Below are 22,975 nucleotides of genomic sequence, written 5' to 3' on the forward strand. Positions count from 1 at the left end.
GACAGGCATATTGTGTGTATTATGGAACGTGATGAGTAAAGGATAGCCACACTCTTAGACCCTCGGCATGAAGCCAAAATGGGGGATCTTATCTTCTGAGAAAAAATCCCCAAAAAAGAATACATTTTGTGTAATTTAAGTTTTACAAATCACAGAAGCGATTTCTTCACTGTCTTCAGGTTCTTTACTATTTTCAGACACCAACACCGATCCTGTTGCTACTCCCAAAAGGGATCATTTCTGTCATTAAGGCTGGAATTCCACTAAGGTTTTTTTTTGCAAAAACGCTGTAAAAAAACGACAATTTTCCCGCACTGTTTTTTCAGCGAAAAAATGCCGCGTCCAGATGTTAGCTGCAGGTCAATAGTAAACTGCAAAATGCCAAATCCACTTGGCGTTTTTCAGTTTGGCGGGGTTTTTTTTAAATCTTTTTTGTGTTTTTCAGCAATTTTGGGCTCAGAAGCTGGTTTTTCCTGCCCAACCAAACCTAGTTTGGCATTTTTTCAGGCAGTTTTTATTCTTTTTTTGGACTTAAGCGATCCTAAAAAGTGATGGAGATTTGTTTTTTCAAATTTCGTAGGGTACCATTAAAAAAACATAATAAAAAAGATACAATAGTGATGGCAAAAATTGTATTTAACGAAATTTATGTTTTTTATTACTACATTTTTATACATTTTTAAACAGGGATCAATTTATGTGAGCAGGTAAAGCACTAAAAATTTAGCCGACAATAATAAAAATGTAGTGTGTGCGTGTTTCACTTTTTTATAGGTAGTACTACTGCTCCCAGCATGGAATACACTGTTCCATGATAGGAGTACTAGTACCTGTACTAATTGACAGATCTCCCCGGGTCCGTTGCGATCCTTCTGTATAATTTTATAGATGCGGCGGCCGCTCTTCCATGGTCCCCTGCACTGACGTATACAAACACATATTCATATTTCCTGCAGAGCTGTGATTGGCCACATGGTTCCAGCCAATCACAACTCTGTGGGAAATATGAATGTGTATATATATGTCAGTGCAGGGACCATAGAAGAGCGGCCGCCGCATCTATACATTATACAGGAAGATTGCAACAGGTGTCAGGAGTGACATCCGCTGTGATCTGTTCTTAACTGCAAGTACTACTACTCCAACATGGAGCACACTCTGCACACTCTGCTCCATGCTGGGAGCTGTAGTACCTGCATTAATAGACAGATCGCAGCGAGTGTCAGAAATTACACTCGCTGCAAGGTACTACAGGTACTACAGCTCCCAGCATGAAGCAGAGTGTACTCCATATTGGGAGTAGTAGTACTTGCAGTTAAGGAACCATCACAGCGGATGTCACTACTGACACCTGATGTGATCGTCCAGTCTATTGCAGAGATGGAGCGGCTTTCTCCTGCGCTCGCATCTCTGCATTATACTCCGGCCACTCACTCATATTTCCCTCAGAGCTGTGATTGGCTGCAAACATCCGGCCAATCACGACTCTGGGCGGAAAATATGAATGAGTGATGTTCTCTTCACATCACTGGCCGGAGTACAGAGCAGAGATGTGAGCGTTGTATGGAGCCGCATCTCTGCTATATTATGGACGATCGCATCGGGTGTCACGACTGACACCGGGGGCGATATGTCTATTACTACAGGTACTACTACTCCCATCATGGAACAGTCTGTTCATGCTTTGGAGTAGTAGTACTACTTAAAAATGTAAAAAATATAGAGAAAAAAGTTAAAAACACACTTTTTAAAAAACTTTATTACAATTTTGCTAAACAAAAAAAACATTCAGTTAAATACATTTTTTTACATCCCTACTGCAACTTTTTTTTTTTGGTACCCAACTAATTTTGTAAAAAAAAAAATGCCAAAAGGGGCCAAAAAGGCAAATTCCACACAAAGGTAAAAACGCAAGAAAAGACGCCAGAAAAACGCCAAAACACAGGGAAAAACAGTGGCAGTTTTTCTAGTATTTTTTCTGGCGTTTTTGAGCCAAAAAAAATGCAGGGCAAAAACCTCCGTGGACTAACAATACACAAGTTTTGAGGCTTATTTAATTGCCGATTCTCGGGAACTAGATTGACACAGCCGAAGATTTTCTGAAAGTTCAGCGAGCCCGGGAAACCAAACGTCCGATAAGTTCCCTCATCTCTACTCGGTGATATTATGATCCAGTCTCCAGATCTCCACAGCCGGGAGCACAGGTCGTCTTCTCATAATGAAGACCCAGTGGAGATGAGGTCATGTCTTGTAGAAGCTGCTGCTGGGACTACGACAGTCCTGAGTGGATTCTGTACAGCTGTGCTGGGGCCAGAGAGGAGTCAGAAATCTCATATAAAGATCCAAGACCTCAACAAGAGCTCCACACCTCAGAGGTCCCAAGTATACAAGCGTCAGCTATACCTCTCAGGCTTCATATATAACCCAGACCCTAAGCTAAACCCCCAGACCTCATCTATACCCCCGGACCTCTGCTCCAGACCTCCTCTATACCCCCAGACCTCATCTATACCTCTCAGGCTTCATATATAACCCAGACACTAATCTAAACCTCCAGACCTCATCTATACCCCCAGACCTCCTCTATACCCCCAGACCTCCTCTATACCCCCAGACCTCCTCTATACCCCCAGACCTCCTCTATACCCCCAGACCTCCTCTATACCCCCAGACCTCCGCTCCAGACCTCCTCTATACCCCCAGACCTCCTCTATACCCCCAGACCTCCTCTATACCCCCAGACCTCCTCTATACCCCCAGACCTCCTCTATACCCCCAGACCTCATCTATACCTCCAGACCTCCTCTATACCTCCAGACCTCATCTATACCCCCAGACCTCCGCTCCAGACCTCCTCTATACCCCCAGACCTCCTCTATACCCCCAGACCTCCTCTATACCCCCAGACCTCCTCTATACCCCCAGACCTCATCTATACCCCCAGACCTCATCTATACCCCCAGACCTCATCTATACCCCCAGACCTCCGCTCCAGACCTCATCTATACCCCCAGACCTCCTCTATACCCCCAGACCTCCTCTATACCCCCAGACCTCATCTATATCTCCAGACCTCATCTATATCTCCAGACCTCATCTATACCCCCAGACCTCATCTATACCCCCAGACCTCATCTATACCCCCAGACCTCCGCTCCAGACCTCATCTATACCCCCAGACCTCTGCTCCAGACCTCCTCTATACCCCCAGACCTCATCTATACCTCCAGACCTCATCTATACCCCCAGACCTCATCTATACCCCCAGACCTCATCTATACCCCCAGACCTCATCTATACCCCCAGACCTCCACTCCAGACCTCATCTATACCCCCAGACCTCATCTATACCCCCGGACCTCCTCTATACCCCCGGACCTCCTCTATACCCCCGGACCTCCTCTATACCCCCGGACCTCCTCTATACCCCCCGGACCTCCTCTATACCCCCCGGACCTCCTCTATACCCCCAGACCTCCTCTATACCCCCAGACCTCCTCTATACCCCAGACCTCCTCTATACCCCCAGACCTCCTCTATACCCCCAGACCTCCTCTAGACCCCCAGACCTCCTCTAGACCCCCAGACCTCCTCTATACCCCCAGACCTCCTCTAGACCCCCAGACCTCCTCTATACCTCAAGAACTCATCTATACCCCCAGACCTCATCTATACCCCCAGACCTCCGCTCCAGACCTCATCTATACCCCCAGACCTCCTCTATACCCCCAGACCTCCTCTATACCCCCAGACCTCATCTATACCCCCAGACCTCATCTATACCCCCAGACCTCCGCTCCAGACCTCATCTATACCCCCAGACCTCTGCTCCAGACCTCCTCTATACCCCCAGACCTCATCTATACCTCCAGACCTCATCTATACCCCCAGACCTCATCTATACCCCCAGACCTCATCTATACCCCCAGACCTCCACTCCAGACCTCATCTATACCCCCAGACCTCATCTATACCCCCGGACCTCCTCTATACCCCCGGACCTCCTCTATACCCCCGGACCTCCTCTATACCCCCGGACCTCCTCTATACCCCCCGGACCTCCTCTATACCCCCCGGACCTCCTCTATACCCCCAGACCTCCTCTATACCCCCAGACCTCCTCTATACCCCAGACCTCCTCTATACCCCCAGACCTCCTCTATACCCCCAGACCTCCTCTATACCCCCAGACCTCCTCTAGACCCCCAGACCTCATCTAGACCCCAGACCTCATCTAGACCTCCAGACCTCATCTATATCTTCTAGACCTCACGTAAAATGTCATCACCTATCGGTTCCAGACCTAATGTATAATTCCCTGACATCATCTACTGCTCTCTATCTTATGTATAGACCCCAGGCCTCATCCCTGACGCCTTCACCTTCTCATCGTCGCCATGACGGATGATCATCACCTCTCACATTTGTTCATGGATCTGACGTGCACATTTAGGTTCTGGTAAGTAAATATTTATAAAATAGTCCTGAGATAAAATATTAATACATAGGGGGTAGGTGCGCGGTCCATGTGGTGGAATCTAATGTTCCACCATCACATGGAAGAAAACAATAATAACTATACTAACTTTACACTGTGCTGTGAAAAGAAGTATTTGTGCAGTGTCGGTGAAGGTAATATGTAATTAACCGTTTCGTGACGCCAGGACATGGTTTACCTATACACCACCCAAGGTAGACCAGCTTCTCCTGTGCCAGGCACGGGCAAATAAACTCCACCGCAAGGTTACGGAAAACTGGCTGGCTTTACTGAGGTTGGAAAGATGGTGCAATCCGTTGCAGCTCAGATTTGCATGAAGGACGTGCAGGGTGAACGTAGGGAAGCTTATCGGCTTGCTGGGACTTATAGTTGATTGTGCTGTATATGACTGACTTGACTTGTATGCAGCCCACGCTAAACTTTAGTTACTTTGACTTGACTAACTTGACTTGAATTAGTCCCCGGCTGTAGACTTATCTCAAGGCTTTGACTTTCACCTGGGTACTGGGGTTAACTGGTAATTGATGTGTGGAGGCTGGACTAGGCCTCAGGCCTCCATCCGAATCACCTCACAGACTTCACCAAACTTTACCTCAGCAAGAGAGAGAACTGAACTCTGACCTCACTATAGATGGGAGCAATTTAGAGAGATCCCATTGGCCGCATAAGTCACCTGGTTCACCTCCGCATACTCCCCTAGCAACAAGGGTCATAGCAACAGGATTCTTAAGGTAACAAGTGCATAGAAAATACAATACATTAACCCTTATGTAACATTACATTATATAGAGCATTATAGAGAGTTCTGAGGAGTGTGGGGCCAAGACGGACATTGAGTAGCATCTGCCACACAGGATGGGCCGGAGTACAGAAGAACACGGGATTCTGTACTGGGTCACCACATGTGCACCCAGTCATAAAACTAAAGGAACCTGAGGAATCGCAGGAGCAGCCTCTCTCAAAAAGTAAGTGCACCCCTACACTTAACAATTGCACCTTGTGTGATCCTGTTTATATTACACATTCTGTGCTGTCTATTACTCTCTGGAATCATCGACTGTAGGCTTTGGGAATGTTTTTTTTAAGTTTTTCATAGTTAACCCCTACCTGCCCCTGTTAGATGACAAAACATAGATACGGGGAGGGTTACGCGGGTGTCTGAGGAACCCCTGAGGAAGTTACTGACGGGCAACGGAACACGTGGGGTCTCTAGGGGGGCACCTGCCTGACTACTCCTCCATCCATTGTCCTTTACTGTTATTTATGAAGGATAACTGAACTGCTAACGTTGTGGGGATAGGACTGTATTGGTATTACATTCTTACAATATGATGGGCTCATAACCTATTTATTTGTGGAGGCAGGTGCCCTGGGTGGGGTCCCCCCTTATTTGTGCTGTGGCCATTTGGGCCTTTTAATTGATTTTAATTGTATTGTCTGCGTTTTGTATATACTTATGTGCAATAAAGATAACAGTGTTTGAGACATAGCCACTGTGGGTGTTCATTATATTGCGTATCTCTTTCTATTTTGGTGTAGCATTTGTTGGTTGATACGCTTGATAGCACCCCTTTTTATATGGTGCTGAGCCCGCCTGTCTTTCATATACATATAATTTCTATTCCTGACTAAATATGAAGCACTTAAAGGGGTCCTCCGCCCCTAGACATCTAGTCCACTATCTAAAGCATAGGTGATAAGATGTCTGATCAAGGGGGTCCCTCTGCTGGGGATCCCCCGCGATCTCGGCTGCGGCACCACAGACATCCGGTGCACGGGATGACTGGATGACTGGCGATGAAGGGCGGAGGCTCATGAAGTGGATTGGGGATGAGATGTCTCATACGGAGTACCCCTTTAATCCACATTCTGCAGCTTATTTGTTGTGTGGTTTGCCCATTGTGTGGGGATAAAGTGGGGGAATCCTCAAAATCTGTGCAGAGGAAAAGTGGACCAGTTGCCCATAGAAACCAATCAGATCGCTTCTTTCACTTTTGAAAAGGCCTCTAAAAAAAAGTAAAAGAAGCGATCTGATTGGTTGCTATGGGCAACTGGGCATCTTTTCCTCAGCACAGGTCTTGATGAATGTCCCCCAAAGTCCTTATTTGGGGCCAAGTCTTCCTCAGTGTCTGGATTTCGGTGATGAGGGGGATTGTGCAGGGTGGTCACACGGTCACACCTGCCCCTCTACAATCCACCTGAAGATATAGTTTAATACTATGAGGGAGCAGGGATCCATCACATCCCCGCCCAGCTATACACTATATATATATATATATTAGGGGCTTCAGTTCTGAGGCTTCACATGATTCCGTGACGCCATCACTATCACATAGTCGTGCCTCAGACAATGCAGAACTCGGGACACGAGGTCTCCAGACTTCACGATACATCATGAGGGATCAGGTGAGTAGACATTTAATTGTTTTCTTAATTTTTTTGGGGGACACTTTTACTCTGCAGAGACACAAAGGGATTTATGAAGAGATTAAATTAACCAGTTCACTGACTTCTGCTGTACTTGTATTTTTATGTATGTATTTTTGTCATAATGTATATTTTCTATTTAATATGCAAAATTGTTACATCATATCCTACAGATTATATTGTATTCTACAGGTTATATCATATACTACAGGTTATATCATATACTACAGGTTATATCATATACTACAGGTTATATCATATACTACAGGTTACACCATATACTACAGGTTATATCATATACTACAGGTTATATCATATACTACAGGTTATATCATATACTACAGGTTATATCATATACTACAGGTTATATCATATACTACAGGTTATATCATATACTACAGGTTATATCATATACTACAGGTTATATCATATTCTACAGGTTATATCATATTCTACAGGTTATATCATATACTACAGGTTATATCATATACTACAGGTTATATCATATACTACAGGTTATATCATATACTACAGGTTATATCATATACTACAGGTTATACCATATACTACAGGTTATATCATATTCTACAGGTTATATCATATACTACAGGTTATATCATATACTACAGGTTATATCATATACTACAGGTTATATCATATACTACAGGTTATATCATATTCTACAGGTTATATCATATACTACAGGTTATACCATATACTACAGGTTATACCATATACTACAGGTTATATCATATACTACAGGTTATATCATATACTACAGGTTATACCATATACTACAGGTTATATCATATTCTACAGGTTATATCATATTCTACAGATTATATCATATACTACAGGTTATACCATATACTACAGGTTATACCATATACTACAGGTTATATCATATACTACAGGTTATATCATATACTACAGGTTATATCATATACTACAGGTTATATCATATACTACAGGTTATATCATATACTACAGGCTATATCATATACTACAGGTTATATCATATACTACAGGTTATACCATATACTACAGGTTATACCATATACTACAGGTTACATCATATACTACAGGTTATATCATATACTACAGGTTATATCATATACTACAGGTTATACCATATACTACAGGTTATACCATATACTACAGGTTACATCATATACTACAGGTTATATCATATACTACAGGTTATACCATATACTACAGGTTATATCATATACTACAGGTTATACCATATACTACAGGTTATACCATATACTACAGGTTATATCATATACTACAGGTTATATCATATACTACAGGTTATATCATATACTACAGGTTATATCATATTCTACAGGTTATATCATATACTACAGGTTATATCATATACTACAGGTTATATCATATACTACAGGTTATACCATATACTACAGGTTATACCATATACTACAGGTTATATCATATACTACAGGTTATACCATATACTACAGGTTATATCATATACTACAGGTTATACCATATACTACAGGTTATACCATATTCTACAGGTTATATCATATACTACAGGTTACATCATATACTACAGGTTATATCATATACTACAGGTTATACCATATACTACAGGTTATACCATATTCTACAGGTTATATCATATACTACAGGTTATACCATATACTACAGGTTATACCATATACTACAGGTTATACCATATTCTACAGGTTATATCATATACTACAGGTTATACCATATACTACAGGTTATACCATATTCTACAGGTTATATCATATACTACAGGTTATACCATATACTACAGGTTATACCATATACTACAGGTTATACCATATACTACAGGTTATACCATATACTACAGATTATATCATATACTACAGGTTATATCATATACTACAGGTTATATCATATACTACAGATTATATTGTATTCTACAGGTTATATCATATACTACAGATTATATTGTATTCTACAGGTTATATCATATACTACAGGTTATATCATATACTACAGGTTATATCATATACTACAGGTTATATCATATACTACAGGTTACACCATATACTACAGGTTATACCATATACTACAGGTTATACCATATACTACAGGTTATACCATATACTACAGGTTATATCATATACTACAGGTTACATTGTATTCTACAGGTTATATCATATACTACAGGTTATATCATATACTACAGGTTATATCATATACTACAGATTATACCATATACTACAGGTTATATCATATACTACAGGTTACACCATATACTACAGGTTATATCATATACTACAGGTTATATCATATTCTACAGGTTATATCATATACTACAGGTTATATCATATACTACAGGTTACATCATATTCTACAGGTTATACCATATACTACAGGTTATACCATATACTACAGGTTATATCATATACTACAGGTTATACCATATACTACAGGTTATATCATATACTACAGGTTATACCATATACTACAGGTTATATCATATACTACAGGTTATATCATATACTACAGGTTATATCATATACTACAGGTTATATCATATACTACAGGTTATACCATATACTACAGGTTATATCATATACTACAGGTTATACCATATACTACAGGTTATACCATATTCTACAGGTTATATCATATACTACAGGTTATATCATATACTACAGGTTATACCATATACTACAGGTTATATCATATTCTACAGGCTATATCATATTCTACAGATTATATCATATTCTACAGGTTATACCATATACTACAGGTTATACCATATACTACAGGTTATATCATATACTACAGGTTATACCATATACTACAGGTTATACCATATACTACAGGTTATACCATATACTACAGGTTATACCATATACTACAGGTTACATCATATACTACAGGTTATACCATATACTACAGGTTATATCATATACTACAGGTTACATCATATACTACAGGTTACATCATATACTACAGGTTATATCATATACTACAGGTTATACCATATACTACAGGTTATATCATATACTACAGGTTATATCATATTCTACAGGTTATATCATATACTACAGGTTACATCATATACTACAGGTTATACCATATACTACAGGTTATACCATATACTACAGGTTATATCATATACTACAGGTTATATCATATACTACAGGTTATACCATATACTACAGGTTATATCATATACTACAGGTTATACCATATACTACAGGTTATACCATATACTACAGGTTATATCATATACTACAGGTTATACCATATACTACAGGTTATATCATATACTACAGGTTATATCATATACTACAGGTTATACCATATACTACAGGTTATATCATATACTACAGGTTATATCATATACTACAGGTTATATCATATACTACAGGTTATACCATATACTACAGGTTATACCATATACTACAGGTTATATCATATACTACAGGTTATACCATATACTACAGGTTATACCATATACTACAGGTTATACCATATACTACAGGTTATATCATATACTACAGGTTATATCATATACTACAGGTTATATCATATACTACAGGTTATATCATATACTACAGGTTATACCATATACTACAGGTTATACCATATACTACAGGTTACATCATATACTACAGGTTATATCATATACTACAGGTTACATCATATACTACAGGTTACATCATATACTACAGGTTATATCATATACTACAGGTTATACCATATACTACAGGTTATATCATATACTACAGGTTATACCTTATACTACAGGTTATATCATATACTACAGGTTATATCATATACTACAGGTTATATCATATACTACAGGTTATACCATATACTACAGGTTATATCATATACTACAGGTTATACCTTATACTACAGGTTATATCATATACTACAGGTTATACCATATACTACAGGTTATATCATATACTACAGGTTATACCTTATACTACAGGTTATATCATATACTACAGGTTATATCATATACTACAGGTTATACCATATACTACAGGTTATACCATATACTACAGGTTATACCATATTCTACAGGTTACACGATATACTACAGGTTACATCATATACTACAGGTTACATCATATACTACAGGTTATACCATATACTACAGATTATATCATATACTACAGGTTATATCATATACTACAGGTTACATCATATACTACAGGTTATATCATATACTACAGGTTATACCATATACTACAGGTTATACCATATACTACAGGTTATATCATATACTACAGGTTACATCATATACTACAGGTTATATCATATACTACAGGTTATATCATATACTACAGGTTATATCATATACTACAGGTTATATCGTATACTACAGGTTACATTGTATTCTACAGGTTATATCATATACTACAGGTTATATCATATACTACAGGTTATATCATATACTACAGGTTATACCATATACTACAGGTTATATCATATACTACAGGTTATATCATATACTACAGGTTATATCATATACTACAGGTTATATCATATACTACAGGTTATACCATATACTACAGGTTATATCATATACTACAGGTTATATCATATACTACAGGTTATACCATATACTACAGGTTATATCATATTCTACAGGTTATATCATATTCTACAGGTTATATCATATTCTACAGGTTACACCATATACTACAGGTTATATCATATACTACAGGTTATAACATATACTACAGGTTATACCATATACTACAGGTTATACCATATACTACAGGTTATATCATATACTACAGGTTACACCATATTCTACAGGTTACATCATATACTACAGGTTATATCATATACTACAGGTTATATCATATACTACAGGTTATAACATATTCTACAGGTTACATCATATACTACAGGTTATACCATATACTACAGGTTATATCATATACTATAGGTTATATCATATACTACAGGTTATATCATATACTACAGGTTACATCATATACTACAGGTTATATCATATACTTCAGGTTATACCATATACTACAGGTTATATCATATACTACAGGTTATATCATATACTACAGGTTATATCATATACTACAGGTTATACCATATACTACAGGTTATATCATATACTACAGGTTATACCATATTCTACAGGTTATATCATATACTACAGGTTATATCATATACTACAGGTTATATCATATACTACAGGTTATATCATATACTACAGGTTATATCATATACTACAGGTTATATCATATACTACAGGTTATATCATATACTACAGGTTATATCATATACTACAGGTTATATCATATACTACAGGTTATACCATATACTACAGGTTATATCATATTCTACAGGTTATATCATATTCTACAGGTTATATCATATTCTACAGGTTATATCATATACTACAGGTTATACCATATACTACAGGTTATACCATATACTACAGGTTATATCATATACTACAGGTTATATCATATACTACAGGTTATACCATATACTACAGGTTATACCATATACTACAGGTTATACCATATACTACAGGTTATACCATATACTACAGGTTATATCATATACTACAGGTTATATCATATACTACAGGTTATACCATATACTACAGGTTATACCATATACTACAGGTTATATCATATTCTACAGGTTATATCATATTCTACAGGTTATACCATATACTACAGGTTATACCATATACTACAGGTTATACCATATACTACAGGTTATATCATATACTACAGGTTATATCATATACTACAGGTTATACCATATACTACAGGTTATATCATATTCTACAGGTTATATCATATTCTACAGGTTATATCATATTCTACAGGTTATATCATATACTACAGGTTATATCATATACTACAGGTTATACCATATACTACAGGTTATACCATATACTACAGGTTATACCATATACTACAGGTTATACCATATACTACAGGTTATACCATATACTACAGGTTATATCATATACTACAGGTTATATCATATACTACAGGTTATATCATATACTACAGGTTATACCATATACTACAGGTTATACCATATACTACAGGTTATACCATATACTACAGGTTATACCATATACTACAGGTTATATCATATACTACAGGTTATATCATATACTACAGGTTATACCATATACTACAGGTTATATCATATACTACAGGTTATACCATATACTACAGGTTATATCATATTCTACAGGTTATATCATATTCTACAGGTTATACCATATACTACAGGTTATACCATATACTACAGGTTATATCATATACTACAGGTTATATCATATACTACAGGTTATACCATATACTACAGGTTATATCATATTCTACAGGTTACATCATATACTACAGGTTATATCATATACTACAGGTTATATCATATTCTACAGGTTACATCATATACTACAGGTTACATCATATACTACAGGTTATATCATATACTACAGGTTACACCATATTCTACAGGTTACACCATATTCTACAGGTTACATCATATACAGGTTATATCATATACTACAGGTTACACCATATTCTACAGGTTATATCATATACTACAGGTTATATCATATACTACAGGTTATACCATATACTACAGGTTACATCATATACTACAGGTTACATCATATACTACAGGTTACATCATATACTACAGGTTACACCATATTCTACAGGTTATATCATATACTACAGGTTACACCATATTCTACAGGTTATATCATATACTACAGGTTACACCATATTCTACAGGTTATATCATATACTACAGGTTATATCATATACTACAGGTTATATCATATACTACAGGTTATACCATATACTACAGGTTACATCATATACTACAGGTTATATCATATTCTACAGGTTATACCATATACTACAGGTTATATCATATACTACAGGTTATACCATATTCTACAGGTTACATCATATACAGGTTATATCATATACTACAGGTTATACCATATACTACAGGTTACACCATATACTACAGGTTATACCATATACTACAGGTTATATCATATACTACAGGTTATATCATATTCTACAGGTTACACCATATACTACAGGTTATATCATATACTACAGGTTACATCATATTCTACAGGTTATACCATATACTACAGGTTACACCATATTCTACAGGTTACACCATATACTACAGGTTATACCATATACTACAGGTTATATCATATACTACAGGTTATATCATATTCTACAGGTTACATCATATACTACAGGTTACACCATATTCTACAGGTTATATCATATACTACAGGTTATATCATATTCTACAGGTTACATCATATACTACAGGTTATATCATATTCTACAGGTTATATCATATACTACAGGTTATATCATATACTACAGGTTATATCATATACTACAGGTTATACCATATACTACAGGTTATATCATATTCTACAGGTTACATCATATACTACAGGTTATATCATATACTACAGGTTATATCATATTCTACAGGTTACATCATATACTACAGGTTACATCATATACTACAGGTTATATCATATACTACAGGTTACACCATATTCTACAGGTTACACCATATACTACAGGTTATATCATATACTACAGGTTACACCATATTCTACAGGTTATATCATATACTACAGGTTATATCATATACTACAGGTTATATCATATACTACAGGTTATATCATATACTACAGGTTATACCATATACTACAGGTTACATCATATACTACAGGTTATATCATATTCTACAGGTTATACCATATACTACAGGTTATATCATATACTACAGGTTATATCATATACTACAGGTTATATCATATACTACAGGTTACATCATATACTACAGGTTATATCATATACTACAGGTTATACCATATCCTACAGGTTATACCATATACTACAGGTTATATCATATTCTACAGGTTATATCATATACTATAGGTTATATCATATACTACAGGTTACACCATATACTACAGGTTATATCATATACTACAGGTTATACCATATACTACAGGTTATACCATATACTACAGGTTATATCATATACTACAGGTTATACCATATACTACAGGTTATATCATATACTACAGGTTATACCATATACTACAGGTTATATCATATACTACAGGTTATACCATATTCTACAGGTTACATCATATACAGGTTATATCATATACTACAGGTTATACCATATACTACAGGTTATACCATATACTACAGGTTACACCATATACTACAGGTTATACCATATACTACAGGTTATATCATATACTACAGGTTATATCATATTCTACAGGTTACACCATATACTACAGGTTATATCATATACTACAGGTTACATCATATTCTACAGGTTATATCATATTCTACAGGTTATATCATATACTACAGGTTATACCATATACTACAGGTTACATCATATACTACAGGTTATACCATATACTACAGGTTACACCATATTCTACAGGTTACACCATATACTACAGGTTATACCATATACTACAGGTTATATCATATACTACAGGTTATATCATATACTACAGGTTATATCATATACTACAGGTTATACCATATACTACAGGTTACATCATATACTACAGGTTATATCATATACTACAGGTTATATCATATACTACAGGTTATATCATATATCATATACTACAGGTTATATCATATACTACAGGTTATATCATATACTACAGGTTATATCATATACTACAGGTTATATCATATATCATATACTACAGGTTACATCATATACTACAGGTTATACCATATACTACAGGTTATATCATATACTACAGGTTACATCATATACTACAGGTTATATCATATACTACAGGTTATACCATATACTACAGGTTATATCATATACTACAGGTTATATCATATATTACAGGTTATATCATATTCTACAGGTTATACCATATACTACAGGTTATATCATATACTACAGGTTATATCATATACTACAGGTTATACCATATACTACAGGTTATATCATATACTACAGGTTACACCATATTCTACAGGTTATATCATATACTACAGGTTATATCATATACTACAGATTATACCATATTCTACAGGTTATATCATATACTACAGGTTATATCATATACTACAGGTTATACCATATACTACAGGTTATATCATATACTACAGGTTATACCATATTCTACAGGTTATACCATATACTACAGGTTATATCATATACTACAGGTTATACCATATACTACAGGTTATACCATATACTACAGGTTATACCATATACTACAGGTTATATCATATACTACAGGTTACACCATATTCTACAGGTTACATCATATACTACAGGTTATACCATATACTACAGGTTATATCATATACTACAGGTTATACCATATACTACAGGTTACACCATATACTACAGGTTACACCATATACTACAGGTTATATCATATACTACAGGTTATATCATATACTACAGGTTATATCATATACTACAGGTTATACCATATTCTACAGGTTATACCATATACTACAGGTTATACCATATACTACAGGTTATATCATATACTACAGGTTATACCATATACTACAGGTTATATCATATACTACAGGTTATACCATATACTACAGGTTATACCATATACTACAGGTTATATCATATACTACAGGTTATATCATATACTACAGGTTACATCATATACTACAGGTTACATCATATACTACAGGTTATACCATATACTACAGGTTATATCATATTCTACAGGTTATATCATATACTACAGGTTATACCATATACTACAGGTTACACCATATTCTACAGGTTACATCATATACTACAGGTTATACCATATACTACAGGTTATATCATATACTACAGGTTACACCATATACTACAGGTTATATCATATACTACAGGTTATACCATATACTACAGGTTATATCATATACTACAGGTTATACCATATACTACAGGTTACACCATATTCTACAGGTTATATCATATTCTACAGCTTATAGCACATGTTGTACAGTTGTCATTCCTTCTTCTTCTCTGTTATAGACTCCCCCGGCTGTGATGGATTCGCCCAATAATTCCTGTCTCCATTTCACCTCATTCTTCTTGGTGGGGATCCCCGGTCTGGAGCACCTTCACATCTGGATCTCCATCCCGTTCTTCACAATATACCTGTCGGCCATCATTGGGAACTACACCATTGTGCTGATCATTGTCACGGAGGCCAGCCTCCACCAGCCCATGTACATCTTCTTCATCCTTCTTGGTTTCGTAGACCTTATTTTGGCCAACGCGGCTATGCCCAAGCTTCTCGACATCTTCTGGTTTCAGTTTAAAGAGATTGACTACCATGCGTGTCTCCTCCAGATGTTCTTCGTTCACGCCTCATCTACCATTGAATCTGGAATCTTTCTGGCCATGGCGTATGATCGCTATGTAGCCATATGTAACCCTCTGAGATATTCAGTCACGGTGACCACCAGTGTTATTCTGATGAGTGGGTTATTGGCCGTACTGCGGGGGGTGTTTTACATCCTCCCCTTGCCGCTCTTATTGAGAAGGTTCCACCTATATTCCAGCAATGTTATCCTGCACTCGTATTGTGAGCATATGGCGGTGGTGAGGCTGGCTTGTGCAGATGTCTCCTTCAATGACCACCTTGGCATGGCCATTGGCTTCATGGTGCTGGTGATGGACTTGGCGCTTATAGTAACTTCTTACGCCCTGATCCTTCAGGCTCTTCTCAGGTTGACCGCTGAGGCTCGTCTGAAGGCCTTTGGCACCTGTATTTCCCATATCTGTGCTATCTTATGTTTTTATACTCCAATACTTTCCTCATCCTTGGTCCACAGATTTGGGACAAACGTTCCTCACCAAACTCATATCCTCCTGGCAAATGTCTATCTTCTTGTTCCTCCCCTGCTGAACCCCCTGGTCTATGGGATCAGAACTAAACAGATCAGAGAGCGGGTCAGGACATTCTTCTCCTAAAAAATCTAAAACATTCCTGATGGGACAAGCGAGACTGAACCCCCAGTGTCAAAGGTTAAAGGGTTCGCGGTATACATTGGAGTATACAGTATACATGGTGCACCTTACTGCCCTGCAACCCTTGAGCAAACTTTATTATGGACTGAATGATAAAAACCTTGTGCAATACAAGGGATCATGATGCCACAATCCCTCCCCTCATGGTGTCACGCCCCACCCCCTCAATGCAAGTCTATGGAAAGGGGCGTGGCACGACATCAGCAGGGGGCATTGCCATGGCATCACGACCCCCGCAGACTGCCACACAAAATGTTCCGAACACTGGGGCAATGGAGTACCTCTTTAAGGCCCCGTATGTACAGCAGAGCTACGTGTATGGAACCTACATGTGGTTACCCAGGAGTCAAGTGTTGCGTAACAGATAGGGGTTGTAGTAGCGGAGATCGCCATTTCAGATGTCACAGTGGCAGAAGAGGTTCTACTTTTCCAGGTCAGCATGGATAGCCACAATGGACAGCATGGATAGCCACAATGTCTCTAAACCTATTTTGAAGCCTGTGCAGGTCGATATTCTATATATATTCTATTTACCTCAAAGCCTATGACAATTTGTGGTATCCCGGTGTCTTCCTGTCCTGTCAGGTGGATGCCACCTATTGTGTCTGCTCCGTGCCAACTATTCAGGTTTAAATGTATTATTTATTGCAATAAACTATTAATGCACTAATATGCTTTATTGTGTCCTAAGGGGTTAATCTGTTTGAGCAGGAGTATGCTGAGGGGATCACATGCTTGCTTCAGCCAATCAGGGCTGCTGCCCTGCTCCCCTAGGTCTTCTAGACTGGGCAGAGTTAGCCAGTTCAGGGACAGAGAGGACAGTGAGTCACCTCTAGACCTCTGCTGTGAAACTGGGCCTCACCACATGAGGGCAGGCCTAAGAAAATTGAGTTACAGAACTAATCTATTCCTGAGCGACAGCACGCTTCACAGGATCGTGTCAACCAGGTCATCTATTCCAGTCAGAAGCAAGTCTGCAGTAGGGAGAAGAGCCAAGTAAGCCCACAGGCCCTATTAGCCAAGGAGAGGATTACAGGAGAAAGAAAGCCTCTGGCAACTCCGGTCCATAAATCTACAATATAAACCCTGTGGTAAGACCTAATTCCGGATTTCTATGTGGAGAGCAGAGTCAGTGTTGGTAAGCCCCTAAGTCTCTTACAAGCTACACAGTCAAATGCAGATCAGTCTAAAACATAAATCAGCAAGCAAGAAGCTAGTCAGCAAGGTTACATGGTGACCTGAAGCAACTGTGATCCCTGAAGCATACTCCAGCAAACATTGCACTACTGTTTGAACTCTTCCTGTATAATGTTGTGAGTTCCTGAGTAATAATTGGTAGTTTTTGTAACCCTGCATCAATGGTTGTTATTACCCCAGCGTTTGGCCCAGGAAGCTACTACCCTTTGAGCATGGAGGTTAACGCAACCCTGGCGTCATGAACCTTATACCAGACATCACAGCCCAGTGAGCCACCACAAATTCTCCTTTCTCTCTGATCACTAAGGCGTGATACAGGATTTGAAAACCTATTAAACGCACCAGAAAATATTTTTGATGCAAAATATCAAATAATCTTTATTGAAATCTATATATATACATATATATAAAACTCAATGTGTGTGTATGTATGTATATATGTGTATGTGTGTGTGTGTATGTGTGTATATATATATATATATATAAAAATATATGTATGTGTGTGTGTGTGTATATATGTGTGTATGTATGTGTGTGTGTGTATATATATATATATATATATATATATATATATATATGTGTGTGTGTATGTATGTGTGTGTGTGTGTATATATGTGTGTGTGTGTGTGTGTAGGTATGTATGTGTGTGTGTATGTAGGTATGTATGTGTGTATATATGTAGGTATGTATGTGTGTGTGTATGTAGGTATGTATGTGTGTATATATGTGTGTATGTATGTGTGTGTATATAGATGTATGTATGTGTGTATATGTATGTATGTATATATGTGTATGTGTGTGTGTGTATGTGTGTATATATATATATATATAAATATATGTATGTGTGTGTGTATATATGTGTGTATGTATGTGTGTGTATATATATATATATGTGTGTGTGTATGTATGTGTGTATGTATGTATGTATGTGTGTGTATATATGTGTGTATGTGTATGTAGGTATGTATGTGTGTATATATGTGTGTATGTATGTGTGTGTATATAGATGTATATATGTGTGTATGTATGTGTGTATATATATATATGTGTATGTGTGTATGTATGATGTGTGTATATATATGTATGTGTATATATGTGTGTATGTTCCAGCATCACGTCCACACGGCTGTAGATATTACCATTACACTTGGCCACATGTTACTTATATGTCACCAACAAACATAGGATCGGTGATTTAACCCTTACTCACCCCCATTTGCCAGGGGCGGGGTTTTTGTTTAAAGTCCCATGCAAGTCTATGGGAAATATATGTTACTGCATAACTTCCAAACGGCTGGAGATATTTCCATAATACTTGGTCACATGTTACTTATATATCCACTTAAAATATAGGATAGTTAATTTAACCCTTAACTACCCCCATTTGTGAGGGTCGGGTTTTTTGTTTAAAGTCTCATGCAAATCAATTGGAAATGTATGTTCTCACATAACTTCTGTACGGCTGGAGATATTTCAGTACCTGGTCACATATTACGGGTCGGGATATGAGGACGGGATAGGAGGTCGGAATGGGAGGACGGGATAAGAGGTAGAGATAGGAGGTCGACATAGGAGGTCGGGATAGGAGGACGGGATAAGAGGTAGAGATAGGAGGACGGGATAGGAAGTTGGAATAGGAGGCCGAGATAGGAGGACGGGATAGGAAGTCGGGATAGGAGGACGCGATAGGAGGTTGAGATAGGAGGTCGGGATAGGAGGACGCGATAGGAGGTCGAGATAGGAGGACGGGATAGGAGGACGGGATAAGAGGTAGAGATAGGAGGTCGGGATAGGAGGTTGACATAGGAGGTCGGGATAGGAGGACGGGATAAGAGGTAGAGATAGGAGGTCGAGATAGGAGGACGGGATAGGAAGTTGGAATAGGAGGTTGATATAGGAGGCCGGGATAGGAGGACGGGATAGGAGGACGAGATAGGAAGTTGGAATAGGAGGCCGAGATAGGAGGACGGGATAGGAAGTCTGGATAGGAGGACGCGATAGGAGGTCGAGATAGGAGGTCGGGATAGGAGGACGCGATAGGAGGACGCGATAGGAGGTCGAGATAGGAGGTCGGGATAGGAAGACGGGATAAGAGGTAGAGATAGGAGGACGGGATAGGAAGTTGGAATAGGAGGCCGAGATAGGAGGACGGGATAGGAAGTCGGGATAGGAGGACGCGATAGGAGGTCGAGATAGGAGGTCGGGATAGGAGGACGCGATAGGAGGTCGAGATAGGAGGACGGGATAGGAAGACGGGATAAGAGGTAGAGATAGGAGGTCGGGATAGGAAGTTGGAATAGGAGGTTGATATAGGAGGCCGGGATAGGAGGACGGGATAGGAGGACGAGATAGGAGGACAGGATAGGAGGCCGAGATAGGAAGTCGGGATAGGAGGACGCGATAGGAGGTCGAGATAGGAGGACGCGATAGGAGGACGCGATAGGAGGTCGGGATAGGAGGACGGGATAGGAGGACGGGATAAGAGGTCGAGATAGGAGGTCGGGATAGGAGGACGGGATAGGAAGTTGGAATAGGAGGTTGATATAGGAGGTCGAGATAGGAGGACGGGATAGGAGGACAGGATAGGAGGTCGAAATAGGAGATCTGGATAAGAGGACAGGATATGAGGTCGGGATAGGAGGACGGGATATGGGGTTGGGATATGGCAATATATGAGGTCAGGATGTTGGGTTGGGATATGACAATATATGAGGACGGGATATGAAGTCAAAAGCTTCCTCCTCTGCTGATTTTCCTCCACATCAAGGATTAGGAAGGAAAAACCGGGCAACGCCGAGTACTCAGCTAATATATAGATAAAATACATTAAAAAGGGCAACAACAATCAGACAAATCCAGTAAACATAGATGTGTATGAAGTGACAAGTGCAATCTATACCGCTGCTCTATAAAGAAACAAGCAGCAAACAATAGATGACGGCAAAATGAACACTTCAGTATAGGAAAAATAATCCTAATAAAAGATCACGGCAAGATCATGGTGAGATAAAAATGGTAAATCACTTGGTCTCAATGGTTTGCCGGGATGTGAAATGGATCCAGAGCCGACAGCACATAGAACATCCCACCCAGGATCCGCCTAGTAACCAATATCCCCAGCATAGCCCCGGAGCAGTGACCAGCCCTCACACATACCAATGCAGCACGACAGGCCCCAACGCGTTTCACCGTTAAGGCTTCCTCAGGGAGTGATCTAACAGAGGATCAGATGGTCATTTTATAGAGATATCTACCAGATCACAAACATAGAAACTGGTGTATATAGATTAACTCATCGGTGGCCGCATCCAGACTCACTCCAAGCAGTGAGTTAATCTATAGAAAAGGCTAAGCCAAAGGCTCTCTGGGCATGCTGGGAATTGTAGTTTTGCAACATCTGGAGGCACCCTGGTTGGGAAACTCCGGACTAAGTTCTTCCCATCTTCGGCTGCTTTCACACTATAGAATTCTCTGTTTTAAAGATCCGCTATAATGACCCGTTAACAAAACCATTAAAAATGGCCGTTACAAAAGCCCATTATAGTATTACAGTCTATGGGATTTTTCCATTACCCGTTTTAACCCGTCATAGCCCATTATAGTATTACAGTCTATGGGATTTTTCCATTACTCGTTTTAACCCGTCATAGCCCATTATAGTATTACAGTCTATGGGATTTTTCCATTACCCGTTTTAACCCGTCATAGCCCATTATAGTATTACAGTCTATGGGATTTTTCCATTACTCGTTTTAACCCGTC

At 38.5% G+C, this 22,975-nt stretch overlaps 1 protein-coding gene across 3 annotated transcripts in view; it reads left to right on the forward strand.

The window, feature by feature from the left end:
- The first annotated feature begins 5,222 nt into the window (after nucleotides 1–5,222).
- LOC130358146 (olfactory receptor 52M1-like) overlaps nucleotides 5,223–22,975 on the forward strand; it is a 69,489-nt gene continuing 51,736 nt past the window's right edge. Inside the window, exons 1-2 of one of the 3 annotated variants that reach the window (XM_056560976.1) lie at nucleotides 5,223–5,463; nucleotides 17,015–18,702. In XM_056560976.1, the coding sequence (XP_056416951.1) occupies nucleotides 17,030–17,959 (930 nt within the window). In that variant the 5' untranslated portion in view covers nucleotides 5,223–5,463; nucleotides 17,015–17,029 and the 3' untranslated portion in view covers nucleotides 17,960–18,702. Of the gene's footprint in view, nucleotides 5,464–6,579; nucleotides 6,905–17,014; nucleotides 18,703–22,975 lie in introns of those variants that run through there. The other 2 variants (XM_056560975.1, XR_008889418.1) reach the window with 2 other exon arrangements.

Source organism: Hyla sarda, chromosome 2 (genome assembly GCF_029499605.1).
Source record: "Hyla sarda isolate aHylSar1 chromosome 2, aHylSar1.hap1, whole genome shotgun sequence".
Lineage (NCBI taxonomy): Eukaryota > Metazoa > Chordata > Amphibia > Anura > Hylidae > Hyla > Hyla sarda.